Source organism: Sprattus sprattus (genome assembly GCF_963457725.1).
Source record: "Sprattus sprattus genome assembly, chromosome: 7".
NCBI classification, from domain to species: Eukaryota; Metazoa; Chordata; class Actinopteri; order Clupeiformes; family Clupeidae; genus Sprattus; species Sprattus sprattus.
In genome coordinates, this window is record NC_137926.1 from 19,665,789 (window position 1) to 19,689,843 (window position 24,055).

At 45.6% G+C, this 24,055-nt stretch overlaps 1 protein-coding gene across 3 annotated transcripts in view; it reads left to right on the forward strand.

The window, feature by feature from the left end:
- The window catches only part of tln2b (talin 2b), a 97,380-nt gene that overhangs the window by 21,888 nt on the left and 51,437 nt on the right, over nt 1-24,055 (forward strand). For 2 of the 3 annotated variants that reach the window (XM_080842352.1, XM_080842353.1), the window contains exons 3-13: nt 262-359; nt 7,879-8,008; nt 9,252-9,404; nt 11,086-11,228; nt 16,150-16,277; nt 16,944-17,007; nt 17,419-17,523; nt 19,651-19,806; nt 21,550-21,651; nt 22,294-22,370; nt 23,552-23,735. In XM_080842352.1, coding sequence (XP_080698478.1) covers nt 262-359; nt 7,879-8,008; nt 9,252-9,404; nt 11,086-11,228; nt 16,150-16,277; nt 16,944-17,007; nt 17,419-17,523; nt 19,651-19,806; nt 21,550-21,651; nt 22,294-22,370; nt 23,552-23,735 — 1,340 coding nt within the window. Of the gene's footprint in view, nt 1-261; nt 360-7,878; nt 8,009-8,043; nt 8,051-9,251; nt 9,405-11,085; nt 11,229-16,149; nt 16,278-16,943; nt 17,008-17,418; nt 17,524-19,650; nt 19,807-21,549; nt 21,652-22,293; nt 22,371-23,551; nt 23,736-24,055 lie in introns of those variants that run through there. The other variant, XM_080842354.1, reaches the window with a different exon arrangement.

Sequence of the window (24,055 nt, forward strand, 5' to 3'; positions counted from 1 at the left end):
GCCAGTTGAGGCATCAGGGCTTGGATGGGAGCGAGCGGAATGCATTTCTGTGGCAGTTGGGTTTTCACGCTATCCACGGTCATCAAAGTGGTGCTGACCGCTGCTCTTTGGCTGAATCGGTGTCCAGCTCATTTGCTGCGGAGGATATCCCAGCGATTTATGGCCACAGAGCCAGCCCGACGCTTTAATATGAATTATCTGCTACTGGAGCGTAATAAATTAATTATTTTCTCTCTTTCTGTTTTCTCTCTCTCTCTACAGCCTCCGACTATGGCCTGTTCCTCTCAGACGATGACCCAAGGAAAGGAATCTGGTTGGAATCGGGGCGAACGCTGGATTACTACATGCTACGGAATGGGGTAAATCCCAATGCAGAAAGCTATGGGGCATTTATACTGCAGTTGTACACCAATCTAGACAGCCCGTTACATGCAGGCACTTAATATATTGACACAGAAGGAGATGAGCAGAGCAGTAGAGACACACTAGCCGTCTATATCCTTTAGCCGTTCCACTCGTTTCTCCTGCCTGTTTCTGGAAATTCAGCGGCTTGCTTGTGTGGCAGAATGCAAAACAGCCTCTGAGCATCTGCACATTTTATTTCCAGTAACAGCTAGGTGATGTTAGAAATGTTGCGTCCAGTGTTGGTCAGGAATAAAGTAGAGACTCACACGGTCGAGTAAAAGGTATAAGTAAAAAAGTTTACTGAGAGATACCAAGTACAACGATACAAAGGTAAAGTTGGAGAAGGCGCCTTCTGAAGGGAGGGCGGTTAGGCGGCCCCCTTATACTGTTGTGATCAAAGTGATTTTCCAACTTGCTTCAGGTGGTTTTTGGTTGTCAGGCAGTTTCCATCAGATAGTTGTTGACAAAAAATTGTCTGCTCGACAGTATTGACAGTTTCTATCCTTGCCCTCTGTTTGACCCTGTGGCACGTCTAATGTTCTAGAGACTTCAAAGGTCTCCACTGCCTCTACACTTCCTGTGCATGGGTGCGCCTGCTACAAGGGGGAACCCCCTGTTCCTATGTACCTTATACTGGCTTAATATTTTTCTATGCAGACTAAAAACTGACTACTCTTAATATTCTTACATCTCCCTCCTTTTAACCCATTTAATGGGTTAACACTAGCTTTTAGCAAACAGCATGTACCCCTAAAAAAAATATTAAGTTATTTTAACACATACAATTTACGCTATCAACCAGGGATATCATACAAGCAAGCGCACATCAGCAGTTATGAGCCATCAAGCTGAGTCCTTCACCCGTAACCCCCGCTAGGTCTCGGGCCCCCTTCCCGGAGACTGGCCCATCCAGCATGGATTGGGTTGCTAGCGGCTTTTACTCATGGGTCTCCCAAATGACAAGCTCGGGGCTCAGGCTTGATACACACTCCATACCTTGTTATGTACTATCAATGTGTTGTTTTGCATGTTCTGTGTGGAGTGTGTTGCTGTGTGGTGTGTCTTGTGTAAATCAGTAGTTTCCCCCATTCGCCACAGCAAAGCGTATTATGCATTAACATGAGCAGTTTCCCTAAGCAATTTAATGAGAAGAGCATCCCCATTTTCCATCCTGCTCCACCTGTTGGGGCTTCAGAAGAACTGAGACAGAGGTTAGTTCATAAACCCCTCAGCCTTAACAGCCGAGGGGCCATACATGCTATCAAAACTATCTTTGTAATAATCCAATGCAGTTTCAATCTCACGTTCCTGATCATCATGCTGGACTTTAGCAACTCACGTTTCTCAGGTGCGAATATCTCTGCCAACCTCCAGCACAGCCATCCGGCCCCCTTGACTTTTTGGCCCCATTTACACCATGGGTTCCCCATGGGACAGTCCGGGGTGTATGGGCCAACAAGGATGCTTTTGCAGCCACTTTTGCTGCCCACTCACTCACTCCAGATTGTTGTTTCAATTCTGCCACCAGTGCTCTCAATTTACCCAGACTTTTGGTTAGCTTCCCATCCGGTGCGGTGTTGTTAGCTATGATCGTACAGCACATTCCCCCAAATATTTCACCTACCCCGCCCTCCTTAGCTAACAGCATGTCCAATGCCATTCTATTCTGTAATGCAATAAGCGACGGTTGTGACAGTTGCTCATGAATTGCGTCAATAGCTTCCGTTGTGAGGTTGGCTAGTCTCTGCACATTATAGTGGATGAGGTTGTTGCGGTTCACATTTTTGTTAATAGTTACCAAAAAATATTGCCCCCCCTTATCGGGAATGCTTTCAACCCCGCTAGGCTCTCATGTTCTAGCTTGTACTGGTTGGGTATGCTCCGAGCTTGTCCTATGTCATCTATTCAAACACCATCTGGGTTGCGACCTTCTTCATCTCGGTCGAGTACAGCCGTTCTGCGCCTACTTTTCTTTCCCCCGGTTATTTCTGCGTCTGTGCGTATTTCAATAGGCGAGACCAGTACTACTAATGCACACGTACCCTTCCAATTGACTGGAAGGAAGTTATATAATTTGCCTCCCCCACAATTCCACCATAGGTCTGCTCTCGCCACTGTCAATTCTACCGCTTAGCCTTTCCCCGTTAAATCAATCGTTGCCCCACAACAGCTGCCCGCGTCTGCACCCTTCGGAGTCACCCCTGTGGATCTGCTGGCTGAGCTGGAACCTGCCTTACAAGCTGCGTTTGGCTTCATGCCCGGGTCAAAAACTGGGGGCACCACCCACCTCCCTGGGTGCCACAGGGGAGTGCTACTCCCACCCGGTGCAACCCCGCTCTGGGCCCCCCCGGACACCAGGCCCAGCATCCACTCAATGTCTCGTCCCGCCCTGCCTGTGCTTTCTTTCGTTTTCGAACATATTATACAATTTCCCCCTTTTTCCTGTGAGGCCGTCTGTATCATGCGGTCTATCCATGCATTGGTGTCCCTATACCCCGTCCCCACAGCTATTGCATCCTGATACCGAAGTTTGTCTGCTCTTAGCTTTTTCACCACCTCCGAAGTAGAGGTTGCCTTTAGGGCAATCAGGTGTGAAGGGGCCTTCGGGTTTTCCATTCTACCACTCAACCTGCAAGGGACACTTAAATCCATGTTATATTCATAGATACTTCTAAGGTGTTAACACAAAACCCAACACAAACAACCTTAGATATCGGCCATTTGATCTCATTCTCAAACTGGCTTGCTTCTAGGTTCCACTGACGCCTGCGCACGGCTCCCATTCTCTCTGTTACTCCTCTCATATCCTACCCCTCTTTTCCATTTACCTCCTTTATCTTACTTTACATTTACCTACTTCAAACCACTTTCCATTTGTCTATCCATTTTCCTCTTTCCTCAATCTTTAAATGCATATGTAATTAAATCTGTTCATAATTTTATTTCAAGAAATTATCTAATGTTTTAAACCCCTTATTTATTCAGTTAAGTCCTTATCCATAATATACATAGCCCATTCTAACTTGAACTTCTCTCACAACAAACAAACCTTCATATGCCCCTTATGCCTGCTGCTCTTGTTTATAAGTGAACCCCTTTGTCATATCAATTACTTCCACAACTCTCTTCTCAATTCTGTATTTTCAAGACCTATGTCTGTGTGTGTGTGTGTGTGTGTGTGTTCCTCTGTGTGTGTGTCTTTCTGTTTTGCCCCCTCCTTTTCTACTCTCACAGAGCAGGTTAACTTTATCAGTGAACATTGTTACCACTGTTACAGTTTCTTTATTCAATGTGCCCTGAAGCTTACCTTGTTCTAACTACTTTCTTGTGACAATTTTTCCTTTAGCATACAGACTCTCAATGCTCTTTCAACTTTGATTAAGTTTAATTAATAACTTTGCACTAATAATCTAAATTCCCTAGTGCACCTCTCCGCTCCCTTTGAGGGATGCGGCACCCCTTCTACTACCTTCATCATTTCTGCATGTGTTCAGTGTCTGTAAAACATATATCTTGGGCTCTGCACCCTCTACCCCTATGGGTGTATTTGGCAATTCGATCATTGGATAGAGACTTTTCGGTTGGCCAGACCGAAACTCCCCATCCTCAAATCGATCTGCACTTGTATTATTTATTTTAGCAGCATTGTAATGAGTCTCCGGCGAGACGCTCAATCTAGGGGCAACTAGACACACTGAGTTTGTCCGACTGTTCCAGCCGTTGCAGTTTCCTTTTTTTTTATATAGCTTTTGGCTGTTTGGTTGCAACTAGCTGAGGTGTGTATTATCAGTATCCAATTTGATACTTGTACTAAACACAACAGTTATGTTCCATCTATTGAACCTACACAAGTCACAATTCAAGTCGAGTCACAAGTCAAGTCAAATACACCTTCACACTTCCCTCCTTCTTTTTCTATTCGGAAAAAGAAATGGTCTCACACATGTGTTCCCTATTGTTCCACAGTGCAGTGACAGTCCAATGTCTCTTTGCACACAATTCCATCCCCTTTTATCCTATGACCCACACAAAAACACTTCATTAAACACTTAAAACTAAACTCTCGCTAAACATTCTTCGTAAATAACTTTTCCTTCTAACCCAGAGGTCTCAAGAGCACATCCAATATAGGCCCAGCTGTAGGCCAAATATGTGGGCTAAGAACAGGCTAACGTGCTCAGACACTGCTTCAGTTACCACGTCAGTTACTACCTAGGTTTGCTATCATTGGACTTCAGTATTCCCCCTGTTTAGGTTCTTCTCTTATTCTCTTTTCTCTTATTCTCTTAACTCTTCTTTATACTCTTATTATTTTACTCTCTTCTGTATTCTTTATAAAATACGTACATTTCCTGTTTCGTATAAGTATGGCCCACAGGCAATCTTTACCACTTATTCTCACTTTTTGGTTCTATCTTTCTCTCTATTGCTTCATAGTCATCGTTTGCCATAAGGCAGTAGATGCACTAAAACAACAATAACACTCAAAAATAGCACAATAGTGACTTATTGCAGTATCACATTACAATATCATAGTATCCCAGCCGGCACTCAGTCAAACTATTCCCTTAGCCAAATCCCTGATTCCACACAACGCAGTTATCACTAATCTCCGATTCTACACAACACAGTTACAATGCCAAATGGCTCAAAATTCTGAGTAAAATACTTAATTCTACACACCACACAGTTAAACTACCACCTAGCTCAAAATCTTAACATCCAGTAAAACACTTAGTCCTACACACCACACAGTTAAACTACCACCTAGATCAAAATCTTAATATCCAGTAAAATACTTAATTTTACACACCACAGTTAAACTACCACCTAGCTCAAAATCTTAACATCCAGTAAAACACTTAGTCCTACACACCACACAGTTAAACTACCACCTAGATCAAAATCTTAATATCCAGTAAAATACTTAATTTTACACACCACAGTTAAACTACCACCTAGCTCAAAATCTTAACATCCAGTAAAACACTTAGTCCTACACACCACACAGTTAAACTACCACCTAGATCAAAATCTTAATATCCAGTAAAATACTTAATTTTACACACCACAGTTAAACTACCACCTAGCTCAAAATCTTAATATCCAGTAAAATACTTAATTTTACACACCACAAAGGTAAACTAGCACACAGCTAAAAATCTTAACATCCAGTAAAACACCCAGTTCTACACACCACAAAGGTAAACTAGCACACAGCTAAAAATCTTAACATCCAGTAAAACACCCAGTTCTACATACCACAAAGGTAAACTAGCACACAGCTAAAAATCTTAACATCCAGTAAAACACTCAGTTCTACATACCACACAGGTAAACTAGCACACAGCTAAAAATCTTAACATCCAGTAAAACACCCAGTTCTACATACCACACAGGTAAACTAGCACACAGCTAAAAATCTTAACATCCAGTAAAACACCCAGTTCTACATACCACACAGGTAAACTAGCACACAGCTAAAAATCTTAACATCCAGTAAAACACCCAGTTCTACATACCACACAGGTAAACTAGCACACAGCTAAAAATCTTAACATCCAGTAAAACACCCAGTTCTACATACCACACAGGTAAACTAGCACACAGCTAAAAATCTTAACATCCAGTAAAACACCCAGTTCTACATACCACACAGGTAAACTAGCACACAGCTAAAAATCTTAACATCCAGTAAAACACCCAGTTCTACATACCACACAGGTAAACTAGCACACAGCTAAAAATCTTAACATCCAGTAAAACACCCAGTTCTACATACCACAAAGGTAAACTAGCACACAGCTAAAAATCTTAACATCCAGTAAAACACTCAGTTCTACATACCACACAGGTAAACTAGCACACAGCTAAAAATCTTAACATCCAGTAAAACACCCAGTTCTACATACCACACAGGTAAACTAGCACACAGCTAAAAATCTTAACATCCAGTAAAACACCCAGTTCTACATACCACACAGGTAAACTAGCACACAGCTAAAAATCTTAACATCCAGTAAAACACCCAGTTCTACATACCACACAGGTAAACTAGCACACAGCTAAAAATCTTAACATCCAGTAAAACACCCAGTTCTACATACCACACAGGTAAACTAGCACACAGCTAAAAATCTTAACATCCAGTAAAACACCCAGTTCTACATACCACACAGGTAAACTAGCACACAGCTAAAAATCTTAACATCCAGTAAAACACCCAGTTCTACATACCACACAGGTAAACTAGCACACAGCTAAAAATCTTAACATCCAGCCAATCTTTCCACCTGCGACATTCAGTCGCTGCTTTTGTTGCGTACCCGAATCTGAGTGTGTTGTCACTTCACAAGCCTCCCTTCAATCATGGACTAACTCCGGATCTTCTGGGCTGAGTTGTTAGTGAATCTTTAGTTTGGGTTATTGCGAGCCTTCTACAGCACACACTAGCATGCCATAGGCTGAGTCGCTTAACCTTCTTTTAGTTTGGGTTATTACGAGCCTCCCACAGTACACACTAGCATACCATGGGCTGAGTCGCTTAACCTTCTTTTCCCACACACCCAAACTGAAGCATGCAATTCAGTTTTTTCAATTGGTATATCTCAGTTCTGTTAAATTTAGAAACCGCTCTACTTGAATACAGACAAACTAAAGAATGACTATACTATGGAGAATTCTTTTAAAAAGGTTTCTCTTTACCTTGTGTTTTCACCCGGGTGTCTTTGTCTGTATCCCCGTAGGCCGTTAGACCTTCGGGCCTCCTGCCCTTAGGTAGTGTGGTCCCCACCTCCGCCAACAGCTGGACCAACTGACCAGTTCGTAGACGCGTCGGGGTCACCAATTTGTTAGAAATGTTGCGTCCAGTGTTGGTCAGGAATAAAGTAGAGACTCACACGGTCGAGTAAAAGGTATAAGTAAAAAAGTTTACTGAGAGATACCAAGTACAACGATACAAAGGTAAAGTTGGAGAAGGCGCCTTCTGAAGGGAGGGCGGTTAGGCGGCCCCCTTATACTGTTGTGATCAAAGTGATTTTCCAACTTGCTTCAGGTGGTTTTTGGTTGTCAGGCAGTTTCCATCAGATAGTTGTTGACAAAAAATTGTCTGCTCGACAGTATTGACAGTTTCTATCCTTGCCCTCTGTTTGACCCTGTGGCACGTCTAATGTTCTAGAGACTTCAAAGGTCTCCACTGCCTCTACACTTCCTGTGCATGGGTGCGCCTGCTACAAGGGGGAACCCCCTGTTCCTATGTACCTTATACTGGCTTAATATTTTTCTATGCAGACTAAAAACTGACTACTCTTAATATTCTTACAGTGAGCAGCATGGTTAAAAGGTTTGCACAAATGAAACGGCACGTCAAAAAGCGTACAGTGTAACTGTAATTAGATTGTTCCCTTCCTGGTGTAATCCCCTTAATCTGAGGTCTGTGTGTCCTCCTCCGTGTGCTCTGCTGTCGTCTGTCAGGATGTGCTGGAGTACAAGAAGAAGCAGAGGCCACAGAAGATCAAAATGCTGGACGGCGCGGTGAAAACCATCATGGTGGACGACTCCAAGACCGTAGGAGAGCTGCTGGTCACCATATGCAGTAGAATAGGTGTGTCAATCAGTCCTCTGGTCACCATATGCAGTAGAATAGGTGTGTCAGCCAGCCTTCGCCTTCTCTTGGATAGCATTGGTAGAGATGGCCCTCCTCAGAAAGATCTCCAGCCTTTGAATTTAGCTGCTTTCTCACAGTAGACTGTAATGAGTGTGAACACATACACACACACACACATACATACATACATACACACACACACACACACACACACACACACACACACACACACACACACACTTATTGTCTCTGGCGCCAGCACGCGCACAGCTTCTAGAATGTGCCGGACATCCTAATGAAAATATGTAGTGAGGGGTTGAGGAAAGGAGCAACCAGTGGACAGAGGGAGGGAAAAACACATGTCTTTGCATAGAAGGAGATGTTTTTTAAAGAAAAACACAGACATTACACTCTCCTTTATACAAAGGTACTATTACCACGATGGAGCTGCTCATAGTATGGAGCACCCAACCCCCTCCACCCATCTTCTCCCTGCTCATCATTGAGGTGTTCCCACAGTAATACATTTCAATTAGGGCTGGTGCACAAGCCCAAGTGAAATTGTGTTAGGAGGAGAGGGAGATGTCTGGCAGACAGCAGGCAGCGAGGCCTGCCTGTGCTGGCCCATTGGTTATTTAGAGGGGGATTTCTGCTTGGCTTTCTTCTATCCATCTTTTTTTTTCTGTCCTTCTGTGAATTCTTACTTTTCTTCTCTGGCCAATACCCAGTGTTTTCACCACTCCAGCCTCTTGCTGGGCAAAGGCAGAGAAGAGATTAATGGAGGTAAACAGACACGGAGGAGGAGGAGAGGAGAGAGAGAGAGGAACTGAGAGAGGATGGGAGGGTGAGGCGGGAGGTGGGAGGTGGAGGGGGGTGCGCAGAGTAAACTGCCAAGAGTATGAAATGGGGAGAAGATAAAATAGAAATCAAATAAAAGGCAGAAATGCGAGAATGAAATAGTTGTGAAGATCTAACATACATATGGATGACATCGAGTGAACCATTAATACTGTAAGACTCTGATGTACTGATGTCTGTGTGAAGCCTCTGGCTTGAGATCTTAGACTTAATCTCTCTCGCTCTCTCTCTCTCTCTCTCTCTCTCTCTCTCTCTCTCTCTCTCTCTCTCTCTCTCTCTCTCTCTCTGTCTCCCTCTGTCTCCCTCTTCCTCTCTCTCTCTCTCTCTCTCTCTCTCTCTCTCTCTCTCCCTCTCTCCCTCTCTCCTCATCCATCCCACCTAGGAATAACCAACTATGAGGAGTACTCACTGATCCAGGAGCAGGTGGAGGAGAAGAAGGAGGATGGCATGGGCACGCTGAAAAAGGACCGCACGCTGCTGCGAGATGAGAGGAAGATGGAGAAGCTCAAAGCCAAGCTGCACACAGACGACGACTGTGAGTCTGCGCGCACACAAACACACACACACGCACACAAACGTGCACACACACACACATGCATGTATACACACTAGAGTGGTAACCAAGCCTGACCCGAACCCAACAGGCATTCTGTTTTTTATGTCCAAACCTGACCAAAGCCCAATGCAGATATTGTAACATTAAGCTGAAGCACTGAGTTTGTGTTACTCGGTCACGTAGTTGTGGTTACCATGGTTACAGCGTGTCTGTTTACCCATTTGTGTGTGCACCTTGTAATAAAACATATTGTTTTATAGCCTTTTGGCTGTATCACTTGTAGGTCACTTAGTAATTGTTTTAACACACACACACACATTACACAAAGCACTTCTTCACCCATACAGTTACAGTACAATTGCACCTCTTTGTCGAACTCTAACAGCACCTATGGTTAACTAGATTTCTAAAAATAGTAACTTGACTACTGACAGCCAAATGACAACCACTACGGAAGACACCAACCAAAGTATTTTAACACATACTGATAGCTTACCTGCAGAGCCACTTAATATATGATTTTATGATGTTACTACGCAGATGATGACACACATGCATGTTTGTATACACATGCACGCACGCATACATACACACTCACACATGCACGCATACATACACCACACACACACGCATACATACACCACGCACGCTGACCGCACGCATACACCATACGCACACACACTTGTCAGTTATACATTTTACAAACTCCAGCCAAAGCTAAATCTCCTTCCACCACACTCCTAACTCGCCCAACTGCAGCAGGACAGATTTAGAGCCTGTGTGTTTTTCTCCATTTGGGGATTAGCTCCGAATCTTGGATTAAATCGCAGTTGGACGAGACATACTGGAGCGCATGCCAAACTTTAGTCTAGGAATAAGGTAATTGCCTCTGTGGGAAGAGCAATATGCAGAGAGAGTGTGTGTCACCGAGTGTCCTACTCGCACTATGTGACCCCCCCCACCCCCCCACCCCCCCCCACACACACACACACACACTACCCAACACACACTCAAACACACAAGCAAAACAGGCAGTGTGTAAGCACATAAGGCCCTCTGTGGAGCAGGTGAATAAACATTGATTAACCCGTGTGTAATCCTGTCTCAGCCTTTATTACTTGTCTCTGTTGACACGGGGCGGCTGTGTTTGTGTGTGCTTAGCGTGCTCTCAATACGCACACGTATGAGGGATGTTTCCATGTTTGGAGACGGGGATGGCCTTAGCTGACGTCCTAGACCAAGTAAACCAAAATGGCACCAAAAATTATAAAACAATAAAGTCATTACTATAGTTCAGCTGCTTCTGTCACTCAATTGGTTCAATATCTAAGTATGTCTTCGGTGGCAAATATTATGTCTGGATTAACATTTGCTTTTACCATGAGAAAGTGGTAACTTTGGAAAAAGAAACTTAGTCTTGACATATATATGTCCCTTTATAAACCCTGACAGCTGTATGGACAAATGTGTGTTTAAAAATGGTCATATATGAGCTGTGTGTGTGTGTGTGTGTGTGTGTGTGTGTTTCTATAAGCGTGTGATCCTTTAAAGGACATGCTTTCAGTGTGTTGATGGAAATGTGTGTCTACTTTGCATTAACACTGTGTGTTGTCTCTTCCTGTGTGTGTGTGTGTGTGTGTGTGTGTGTTCCCTCCATTAGTGAACTGGCTGGACCACAGCCGTACGTTCCGTGAGCAGGGCGTGGAGGAGAGCGAGACCCTGCTGCTCAGGAGGAAGTTCTTCTACTCCGATCAGAACGTGGACTCCAGAGACCCGGTCCAGCTCAACCTGCTCTACGTCCAGGTCAGAAGATCGAGCAGCGCTACTCTCTCTGAGATCAGTCCATCATCATTTAACACTCGTTCATTCATTCATTCTTTCTTTCATTCATTCACTCAAACACTCACTCGTTCACATACTGAACCACCCCATTCTCTCTCTCTACCTCTTTCTCCAACTCTCTCCATCTTGCTCCATCTCTCTCTCTCTCTCTCTCTCTCTCTCTCTCTCTCTCTCTCTTTCTCCCTCCTTCTCTCTCTCTCTCGCCTCATGTATTTTGTCTGCATTTCAATGCCAGAGAAAAAAAATCCTTCACGATACTGTTTCATTGTGAGGAACGGTAGTGCATTTTCATTGTGATCAGAATGAAGGATTGGCCAAGTGGTGGTAATTGATTTGTCAACAGAGCCTTGTCCTTCTCCAGTGCCGTGTGTGTGTGTGTGTGTGTGTGTGTGTGTGTGGGGGGGGGGGGGGGGACTGTGATAGGTGCCTGTGCGTGTAATTCTGCTGCCTTGCCACATTCACTCTTCTGTCTGCATTTTTTCACCTTCACTTTTTCTTTTTCTTTTTGTCCTTCTCTGTTGTTCTCACTATTTTCTTTCTTTGGTTTATGTCTTCCTCCCATATTATTTGTGTGTGTGTGTGTGTCCGTCCCACATAATTGTTATTGTCCTGTAGTACTGCTGTTTCTGTCTGGAATATTTAGACGTTCTCCTTAGTGAAGATCCTCTCTTCCCCAATCGTAGCTGCAGATCGTTCATGAGCGCTAGTCAGCCTCCCTCTGCTAACCTCAGTCTGACTGTTTAATATGCTTGTCAATATTATAGTGTAGCTTCTCCTAAAGATCAACTGGTAGAGTGAGATACTGACAATACTGAGATCATGGAGTCATGTCCCCTGGGAAACACTGACTAGCAGTGTGTACACTTACATGTTCTGGAATGTTCTTTAAATAACTGCTCAGTGGAATACATTGAAAGGTTAATGCAGTGTGCTACTGTGCATTCTGTTTTCCATGGCTGAATTCTGTACATTTGGTACAGTGTTTATCTCTGCTTGACAAGCAAATGTGTTGGCATATAAGAGTCACTGTAAGGACCCCAGGTCTAGATCCATGCTGAAAGTGTCCCTTAGGTTGAAATGTTTCTTCTGAGTAGATACAGTCCCTTTGGGAGGTTTTCAAGTCTTCACGCCTTGGTGGAGTCTTACCGTAGCCTCGCCTCACTGGTTTGTATGGTAGCCTTGTGTACGGTCCATTAGTGTTAATGTGCTCAAATCTGCCTCGAAGAATAAAATGGCTAAATAAGATCTAGGTTAAGCATTTTTAGCCCAGGCAGACCCCTGGCTTTGCCACACAAGAGTGTGAGGGCATCCTAATGTGGCCACTCTACTGTCTGCGTCTCTGTCCACCCTTGTGAAGCCGGTCAGCTCAGCTGGACTCTCACACGAGCTGTAGTCTCTCACAGTTGTCTTTCTGCAGCACAACAAAAGAGAACACTCCCAGATTACAGCATCCCAGATCCCAGCGCTGTGTTCTGGCCCTGATACGGTACAGCTTTGGGCCAGAGGTGGGTTACTGTATGGGTTGTGGAGCTGTGCTCTGAGGCAGTCGTGCTGCATGGAGCCGCCCCATGTTGATCTGCAGCAGATGGAGATCCTTTATCCCAGTGCTCCTGTCGCTGCTGCTGCTGATGCTGCTCTCAGATTGGCTCATCTCAGATAGGGGCTTCTGGGCCGCTGACACAGGGGCTCCCCGGAGGGGGGTGAAGAGCTGAGTCTGCAGAACTGGCAGGCAGGCAGGCAGGCTGGCCTCTGCGTACGCCCACACCCTCCCCCAACACCCCCACACTTACCCTGGCTTTCCCTGCATGCTTGACTGCATATGCATCAACTCGACAGGCCCTCAGCAACTCCACACTGTACACACCCACGGCCAAGATTAGGACTCACAGGGGTAGTTTAGGGTGCATACACACGCACGCATCCACACACACACACGCATACACACACACACACACACACACACACACACACACACACACACACACACACACACACACACAGATGTGCACACAGACACAGACTCTCTTAGTGTGTTTGTGTGTGAAAGTCAAAGGATCTATACCATTTCACTAATATATATGAACCTGTATAAGTGCATGGCCATATTAACATTTGGAAACATATATGCATGTGTACACACACACACACACACACACACACACACACACACACACACACACACACACACACACACACACACACACACACACACACACACACACACATACATACATACATACACAGATACACACACATCCACTCGCATATTCACCAGCAAATGATAAGTATGTATGCTGATACTAATCTGTACGAGGAGGACATTTCCAGTCATATTTCTTATTTTTTGTCTGCTTCTCTCACTTTCTGTCAGCCTCTCTGTGTTCTCTCCATTCTGTCTCCATTTCCTTCCCCTTTGTCTCTCACCCTGTCTTTATTTCTTTTAAACCCACACTCCTCTATTAAACCTCTCACTCAATGGCATAGACCCACGCCCATTGGGGCTTGGCGCTTTCTGCCACCTTTCCAACAAATATACTTGCGCGCACACACACACACACACACACACACATTGGCACATTGGCAGTCTATGCTGCTTCCCCCAGGTCTTACCATATTTTCTACTTTTCTGAAGCACAGACACACACATGCTTCAGCCTCCCACATGCTGACAGCCTCACACACACACACACACACACACACAAACACACACCCTTTCAGACATACTGAAACACACACACACACACACACACACACACACACACACACACTCTGAAAGGCAGGTCACACAGAAATTTCTGGCTGCAGGGGATTCCTCTCCTCCACATGATAGTCTCACACTCTCCAGTGGGTTCTCTCAAAAGATAGGATGCTTGCCATAGAGAGAGAGGGAGAGAGATGAAAAGAAAGAAAGAGAGAATGAAGGAGAGGGAGGGGGGAGGAGTGTGCAGGATACGGAGAGGGAAGCGCATGAGGAACAACCCAGGCCCAAATACCCTCCTCTGTATCCCTCTCTCTTTATCTCACTCACTCTCTTGATCCTGCTCTCGGTTTCTTTGTAAACTTACCGCATACACAAACACTCACACATACATACATACATACATACACACACGTACACACAATCTTCCTGCTGGAAATTCCAATTAACAGCATCCCACATTCAGTTATCTAATTTGCGTATGAGTCTGTTTGTAGGTTCATCTTTGTGTGTGTGTGTGTGTGTGTGTGCGTGTGTGTGCGCGTGCGTGTGTGTGCGCGCGCGTGTACGGTGTCCTGATATCATTTGCTGATATCCTGTGGGAGGGCCCCTCACTGATGAACTGCACTCTGTTGTAATGACGTGCAGCTTCCATGACCTCATCACTCATTCTCTTTCTCTCTCTCTCACTCCCTCACACACACACACAGATGGGGCCTTGCCAAGCCAAGCTCTTCCACTCTTTCTCACTAGCATACAAACAACAGACGCACATATTTACACACCAAACAGTGCAGACAGATTCTTTTTACTCAACTTGTGCCATAGAAAATAAAACACGTGTGTGTGTGTGTAAATGAGCATATATATATAAACTCATATGAGAGTTTTACTGTATGTTCATGCATAAATGCCTCTGTGTGTTTACAGGATCATAATAGAGTTGGTGTGTATAACAGGGTGTGTGTGTACATATCTGCCTGTATGAGTGAGTTTGTGTTTGTGTGGTATGCTGATGTATAGCATGAGAGAAATGATTTGCCACCAGTGGGCTAGGAGAAACAGTGGAAAAGTTCTTTAGCCATCAAAATATTCCATCTAAGTTAAGCTCCCCTCCCAAAAATGAGTCTCCATGAAAGATCTCCAAGTGATTTAAACAGACACACACACACCAGTTTGGCTTGTGGAGTGATTTAGGTCTCCGAGTGGTAAGAGATGATTAAAAATATTGGACTAACCCGATGATCTGTGTGTGTGTGCTTTTGTGTGTCACTGTGCGTTTTTGTATGTGTTTGTGTTTGTCTCTGGGGAGGTTAAAGTCCATAAGAAAGGTGTGTGTGTGTGTGTGTGTTTACAAAAGGCCAACTGATTCTCCCCTAGAAGCTAGCGTCCATATTGACACATGTGAGGAGTGTCAGGAGGCATAGGCATCCTGTCCTGTCTAGGCAGATATTGGCTTTAAAAAAGCAGTTAAACAAATCGATCCATCAACCAGAAAACACCCGGAGACATGGCATCCTCTGAGACACTGGGTATTTAGGCAAAACAAAGCCAATCAGACGAGGAAAGTATTAGCATCCGTTCAGGCCCAGGTTTCTCGCATGCAGTGGAAAGGATCTTGGTCACAGTCACTCATTAACTCCTTAAAACAGCTTATTATACATTCACAACCCGTCGTGTGATGTAATGTTTTGAAAAACAGAGCACTGTATAATGCCTGGTGTCTATGGCAATGCACCGCGCTGAGTGATAATTAAAGATGTTGTTAGACTGTGTGTCTGTGAGCGAGAGAGAGAGTTAGAGTATGTGTGTGTGTTTGTGTGGTGGTTCCAAAACGCCACTTGTGTGTTTACTGACAAAGCTCCCATGAAGTCATCACTTGAGCGCAGGCCGAGACATTGCAACAGCATCACTCTGTTTTTTTTTTGTGTATGTTTATGCGTGCGTGTCTGTCTGTGTTTTGTCATTGTGTATTGCCATTGTGTATTATCTCCATAGTATATTTGTGTGTGTGTGTGTGTATGTGTGTGTGTGTGTGTTTGTATGTGTGTGTGGTATTGCCCCGGATTGACCTCCTTCCCTCTGGAGCAGACAGGCCTGTTATCTGTAGCGCTGTGAAGAGGCGTTACTGTGTAGTAACTTCCTGTGTGCTGTCTGCCGCTGGCTTGTGTCCTCCTCTCTCAGGCCCGGGATGACATTCTGAACGGCTCCCACCCGGTGTCCTTTGACAAGGCCTGCGAGTTTGCTGGAATCCAGGCACAGATCCAGTTCGGGCCGCACGTGGAGCACAAACACAAGCCCGGATTCCTCGAGTAAGCCCCTGCATCCAGACACACACATGGACACCGGGCTGGGTGTTCAACAGCCGTCAGCGAGGCGTTTCTGACTCTTGAGACCCCACCCACACACATATTACACACACACACGCGCGCGCACACGCATGCATGCACACACTTACACACAAACACACACATGCTAACACAAACACATATGCACACACACACACACACACACACACACACACACACACACACGCACACGCACACGCACGCACACACACGCACACACACGCACACACACCAAAGCACTAACAAGCCCCCAGCAGTAATATTATGTTAAAGGTGGGGTGTGGGTGGCTGGGTTTGACATGAAAGGCAGTCAGATAGCTGTGTGAGACACTGTGTGTGTGTGTGTGTGTGTGTGTGTGTGTGTGTGTGTGTGTGTGGTGTGTGGTGTGTGGTGTGTGTTGGGGGGGGGGGGGTTGGGGCAAGACTGCAGACTGAGAACATGTGGTTCATGCCAGCTGTCAGACATGCAGATGTGAACATGGCAGGTCTGAGTCAGGCGGACCCCCACACGTAGCGGTATGTTCTCTGAGGCAGTAGCAGGTGGGTTGGGCGTGTGAGGTGGGGGATGTGGTGGGGTCGGCGCGAGCTCTTCCTGGGTGTAACCTCTTTCACGCGTGATTTATTCCCCAGCCTGAAGGAGTTTCAGCCCAAGGAGTACATCAAGCAGAGGGGGTCTGAGAAGAGGATCTTTCAGGTGCGTAGTGCTGTCGAGGGCCCGTGATGAATGCCTCTCGCCAGGGAAAAGTTGCGTCCTCACCTCTCATGTTGCCACTTAACCGGGTTAATGTTTGATGTGCTCTACTGGCTCTATCGAGCAGAGTAATTCCAATTAGACGTTTACTCATGTTAAAAGTGTATTAGCTGAAATATGTAAAGCACTTTGCCCGCACACAAACCCTCCCTCTCCCTCTCCCACTCCCTCTCTCTCTTTCTCTTTCTCTCTCTCTCTCTCTCTCTCTCTCTCTCTCTCTCTCTCTCTCTCTGTAATGATTAGCATAAGTGAATTTATACCTGATTAAAAGCTTTGCGGGCTAATAAACTCACAGTGGGCTCATTGCTGAGTTATTGAAGCTTGATGAAAGAAAACATGTCTTCCACTCCGCAGGACCACAAGAGCTGCGGTGAGATGACGGAAATCGAAGCGAAAGTGAAGTATGTGAAACTGGCTCGATCTCTACGGACGTACGGGGTCTCTTTCTTCCTGGTGAAGGTGAGATCTTTCAAGGAAAAGCCTCCAGTATGCACGCTATGACAGATGGTAGTTTCCCAAGCATTCAAGCAGTCTTCCTCCATGTATACCTAGATACTTTGATACTCAGTTTTTTAGCTGTTAGTAATATACCTGTATAGGTATATCATTAGCTGTTTGAACCCCTTTATAGTGGAGTGTTGTTGTGTTGAACTCAAGCCATGACTGGTCTTGAACCCAATCCAGATGGTAACCCAAGACCCTAAATGTGCAGACATGTTTCAGAGATCCCCCCCCCCCCTCCTTCTTTTTCTCTCTTTTCCTGTGTCAGTGCCCCCCCATCCTTCTATTTGGAACATGTCACTCCGGGACATTCCGGGGCGTCTGAGTACGAGCTCCGTGGTGCAGCATGCAGCTATGAGAGGAATGTCTGCCCCACAGAGAGGGATTCAGCCAAGGCTAGGCAGTGCTGCTGACGAGCTCACTTCCACCTGAGTTGCGAATTCCACACTCATGCCAGCAGCTGTTGCCCAGGGAGGGAGGGAGGGAGGGAGGGGGGGGAGAGAGAGGACGACCGAGAAAATAGAATGAGAGTGAGAAAGAGGGTGAAAGAGATGTAGAAAGGGAGAGTGGAGAGACACTAAGGGTTTGCTGAAGGAGACCCAGGAGCAGTGCTCCAAACCTTCAAAAGAGTGTTATCTGTTGTTTAAAATAATGACAAGAAGACGCTGAGGAGAGGTTAGCAATCACACAGCACACTGTAAGCCACACAAGATAAGATGCGCAGATGATGTTCCCCGATTTGTAACCTCTTGCTGACACACTTGTTTTTGTTTGTTTTGTTGACCAGAGCAGCTAATCCCTACATCTGGCATACATGGCCTTCTTTTGATCTTTTCACTCAAATGAGTGGCAATACTTGAGGTATTCACACCCTGTCACATAAAAGTTGCTTTTTGTGATTGCTCTCCCCTCCCCCCCCCCCCCCCCCCCCCCACTCCTGATCCATTGTCTCAGATGTAGACGCATGCCACACATGTCTGGGTCTGAGCGAGGGCCATGTCAGGCCATTGGTGGCAGGGCTGGTTAGGCCAGCGGATTAAACTGATTGTAATGAAAAGCACTTGACTGAGCCCCCTGTGGATTAAATTCTCAGCGAAGACGTATTACTCATTGTTTGCCACTGGCCGAACTTAATAGTCTTGTTATGTGGAAGAATGTTATCTGTCCTTGAAACAGAAGACAATAGAGGTGTGTTCAGAGGTCTATATATACCCGCTATATATAACGAGGCAAATTGTCCTCGGAATGAGTGGTTTGCTTGTTTATGAGAGTGCCATGGCGAGCTGGTAAGCCTGTTCTAGTGCTGAAACATGTCTGTGCTTATCAGAGAACTAATGATTTTCTGACCCTGACTTACAAAATAATAGCCTGGAGGTCCTTCAAGGTATTTTCTTTTTGTACTCACTGGTTCGGCAGGCCCTTGAATTATTATTTTTTTTTTTTGGATACTGGTGCCCTGGGCCGATGCCAGGTTACGGTTTCTGGGGGCACTGAAGCGAAGTGGATCTGGTACTCCCTGGGTACGAGCAGAGGGCAGTCAGGGGCAACCAGGGGTCCAGCCCTGAGCGTGACGACCGTGCCAGTGTGGCTACATCACAGGTCTCTTAGCAACTGGGTCCCCCTTTGAAGTGGTGCTCAGCGAAGCGGCAGGCAACGACGCCGAGACAACCTGTAACTCCGCAGGGTCAGACGCCGGCCACTGCGGATCAGAGAGCCTGAGTTTAGGAAGGAGGGAGGAGAGGGGGGAAAAAATATGTATGTGGAGAGAGGGAGGGAGGGAGAGAGCATGCTGTCCCGCTCCATGAGGCATGTCGGTTTCAATTAACGAACCAAAGGAAGTGTGGGTAAGCACTAGTTCACTGACAGTAGGAGAGAGTGGAGCATTTCTCAAAAGCAGTATGTTGGTTGGCCTCTCAGTGCTCACTTTATATCTCCCTCTCTCTCTCTCTCTCTCTCTCTCTCTCTCTCTCTCTCTCTCTCTCTCTCTATCTATCTATCTATCTATCTATCTATCTCTCTATCTCTCTATCTCTCTATCTCTCTCTCGCTCTCCCCCCTCTCTCTCTGTTTCTTTCTCTCCTGCAGGAGAAAATGAAGAGCAAGAATAAGCTGGTCCCGCGCTTGCTGGGCATTACCAAAGAGTCAGTCATGCGGGTGGAAGAGAAGACCAAAGACGTGGTCCAGGAGTGGCCCCTCACCACCGTCAAGAGATGGGCGGCCTCCCCCAAGAGCTTCACCTTGGTACAATCCCACCTCTCCTTACCCCCTGCATTCCTGGGTGTTTAAATATGTGGGTTTTAAGCAGGGATGAGGGTGGGGGCGGGGTGGGGTGGGGAGTGCGTCTGCAGGCTGACAGTTGAAGTGTTCAGTTGAAGTATTCGGCTGTGTAAAGCCCATCTGTCTCGCATGCTGTAGAGCACGCCACCCGCTCGTGTTCTAGGAACAGTGTCCCCTCCCCGTCCCCCCCCCCCCCCCATTTTTTTTTCGCTCTCACTCCACATAACACACTAACCCCCACAGGAATGTACAGCAACCCTTTTATCCAGAGGGTCCCCTAATAGGAGGTGACACTTTTAAGAGCGAGACCTCTGTCCAAAATGGCTCGAGTGAACTTGCGTGCTAACATCGGAGGTCCTGAGACGTCACAGCACAAATCTCTAGCTGTGTCACGCAGCGCAGCTCGCTACAGCTTCAACCAAGCCAGCCAGCCTCGTGTTCGTCTCGATGGCTGCGAACATGAATTAAAGAGCAGTTCATGTTTGCTGATTATGGAGGCAAATTACTCCACGATGATTACAACGTAGCTTTTAAAAAAACATCTGGTGTTGATGTGCCTAATATTTGATGTGTTCGCATGTGGGCAAATGTGAATACATGCATGCCCATGCGCATTCGTTTATAATTACTCCCCATTTGCTAATGACATTATTTATAACGTCTGCTAGTTGAGTTTTGTTGCGACCTTGCTTAAGTGAAATATCTTGTGTGAATTAATGAGCTGCGTTCATTTAGAAATGCACAGGCGCACAGGAGCTTATTTGCCAACATTGATCAGTATGAAATCCTACATTCCCACATTACATCCGAGGACTTTTGAAGTAAAAAGTGTTCGAGCCTCTAGTTATACATACGCCTAAAGGGACTACAGTGTAGAGTTGAATGCTAAAGTGGACTGCTAGAAATCAAAACTCAAGATCAATGTGATCCCCTTTTTTTTCTGCTACATCCTAGACATTTATATTAGTCCAAGGGATGCATATTGGCATTATGTTTTGGATTTCTTAATACATGTGCAATCAATTTGAATGAACTCTAGAGGCATCTGTGTAATGCAGAAGAATGATGAACATGCTATTTGTTTGTCTATACCACGAGACACATGCATCCTCAGATAAGTCAGCAAAGCCTAGATTTTGAAACTCTAGGTACTGTTTTGTTTCATTGTGTAAAGCAACAATGTTACCGAGGAGATGCCTTGAAGTGCCACAGCACTCATAGCTATGGAACTACATTACACACACACACTCAATGAGCAAACACTTAACATGTGAAAATATCTACATGCACAAATGTGTGGACAGACACACACACTTATATGCACACTCTCTCTCACTCTCACTCACAGACACACACACAAACCAGGAAACAAACATTCTCCAAGGGCAAGTGTGTGTCTCTTCATGCTGAGCCCAATAGTAGCGCTGGAGCCTCTGTACTGACAGACGAGTGTAAGCTGTGCTTTCTGTGCCAGCGTGAGGGATATCTGAAGTGCAGAGCTCTCAGAAAAACACACTGTCTGTTCTTCCTATTTTTCAATGTGTCTGCTTCACTTCTGTGGCTTTTTTTGTCCTGTTTACAATATGTGTGTGTATTTTTTGTCTACGTAGCACTTGCACTCAACTGTTTCGACCTCCCCCCCCCCCCCCCCCCCCCCCTTTTTCTTGCTCTCTCTCTCGCTATCTCTCTCTCTCTCTCTATCTTTAGGACTTTGGGGAGTATCAGGAGAGCTACTACTCTGTACAGACCACAGAAGGCGAGCAAATCTCCCAACTGATTGCCGGATACATCGACATCATCCTTAAAAAAGCAAGTGTCACTTCACATGCACATCCCCCATAATCACAGCCAGTCACAGACCAACGCAACCCACACTCTTTAAAACTCTAAAGGCCGAAAATATACTTGTTTTCATTTCATTGTGGGTGTTGCAAAGCAATGATAACAAAAAAAAAGATGGCGGACCAAACCCCGTAAAAGTTGTTTGTTTGACTTTTTTTTTGCTTAGATTTTTTTTAAAGTTACCAAGAAATAGACACTATGCAATGTAAAATCCCTGTTATTCTAACTGAAAAATACGTCTGATGGGATTTGTGAGGTGTCTGACAGCTATCTAATGTTGGCATACTGCTACCCACTAGGTAAAAAGTGATGTATTGACGGATTTACGGAGTCGGATAGTTCCAAAATTTGGAAGGGTGCGTGTCAGGCCACGGAGAGGGGCTCGGAGAGGGTTTGCCACGACGGAGAGGGCTCTCCGTGTCTCTGTGTCTCCGTTAACGGTCGACCATAAATTGGGCTTAACCCATGTCAGACTAAATCCAGGATGGAGGTTGCCCTATATGAAAGCTTAGTCTTACTGCACTTATAAAGCCAATGGAAATTGTGTGTTATGCATACTTTGTTTTTGTTTTATTGCTCAACAATTTTTTTTTCTCCATCCTCTAACAGAAACAGAGTAAGGATCGCTTTGGCTTGGAGGGTGATGAGGAGTCAACCATGTTGGAAGAATCGGTCTCCCCAAAAAAGTAAGAATGCTTCTACTCATCCTAAGTATATTTGAGCGTGTGTGTCGGGGGTTCGAGGGTTAGCATGGCTTGCCAGTGTTCTCATGTGGTTGACGCCTTTCCCACTGTGCTTTCATGGGCCAGTCTGCATGTTTGGGTTTTATAGCTTGTTTACTGTGCATGGTAAGTGTAGCAGACACAAGCCTATTAGCGCTCAACCGCTAGATCATGTTTCAGTGGTTTTAGTGTAACTCTGAGACAGCCGTGGATGCCTGGTGGACATGACGGTGACTTTGAGATGGCATTGGGGAGAAATGGAGATGGCATACTAACATGCCCTTAGAGACATACAAAAGAAGCACAGGGTAGTGTGTTTCCTTTTTGTCTCTCCCCATCCTTGAAGGAAAGAGCTGAAGCTGAGGTGGTTCAATATTATCATTTCACCGGAAAGGGTCAAATCCTCAGGAAGACCTCAATTAAAATATTGTGTTCTTGGAAACGGGCCTCGTTCTTTATCTTGGTTTACCTTTTCTCTCTCTCTCTCTTTCTCTCTCTCTCTCTACTCATGTCCATCTCAATTGCACAATTCCTGCTCATTATCCTACACATGTGCGTGCACACACACTCACACTCACGCACACACATACACACACACACACACACACCTCCATGTCTCGGAGAGAATCAGATCTACAGATGGGCTCTTGTCCTCTGAAGCGGTGCCGAGAAACTGGTTGTTATTGGAAACCATATCTCTGCACTAGTGAGCCGTCTGTGATGGACACCAGGCATCACATCCAAGGCTGCTTCCATGCCAACTCCATTACTCTGTTCCCTCTGATCTGAGCAATAAAAGATGGCTACCTCTGGCAGTGGGCTGTAATTAACCCACAGAGCCTGAAGCATCTGTTTACTTAAATCAGCAGAGGCAGCTCATCTGCCTTAATAACAGGTGTTTACACAACAGTTTTGTGTGTGTGTGTGTGTGTGTGTGTGTGTGTGTGTGTGTGTGTGTGTGTGTGTTGTTTATATTGTATTATGTGTATGTTTGTACATATTTGTACTAGGTGTGCTGAACCTCTAAGTGAGTTAGTCCAGTGATCTAGTATGTGTATGGGTGTGTGTGCTTATATATATTGGTATTTGCTCATAGCACCATACCCTTCTCCCATGTTTACCACTCCTTCCCCAACCCCCCTCAGGTCCACCATCCTGCAGCAGCAGTTTAACCGAGTGGGGCGGGTGGAGCACGGCTCAGTGGCCCTGCCTGGCATCATGCGCTCGGGCTCCGTTGGAGGCCCCGACACCTTCAACATGGGCACCATGCCCCATGCCCAGCAGCAGATCACCACAGGCCAGATGCATCGCGGGCACATGCCCCCACTGGTAAGGAGGACTAATGACAGTACACTGTGATATGACTACTGTGCCCATAAGTGGTTGGGTTATAGGAAGTATCTACCTCTTTCGGGAATTAAAGGTGCAGTCCATGATTCTAATGCAGTACACTTTTTGTCAAATTCAATGAATTGCTCCTCACAGTCTTCTAGCTGTCAGTTATGTGTATGTGTGTGATCAAAACACTCTGGTGTTTGTACACATTCCTGGCTCTGTAGATGAAAAACTAGCATAGTGGCTCGGACTGAGTCATAAATAATTCCAGCCAATCAACACATTGCTTCAGGAGCACAGAAGCATCATGTTGA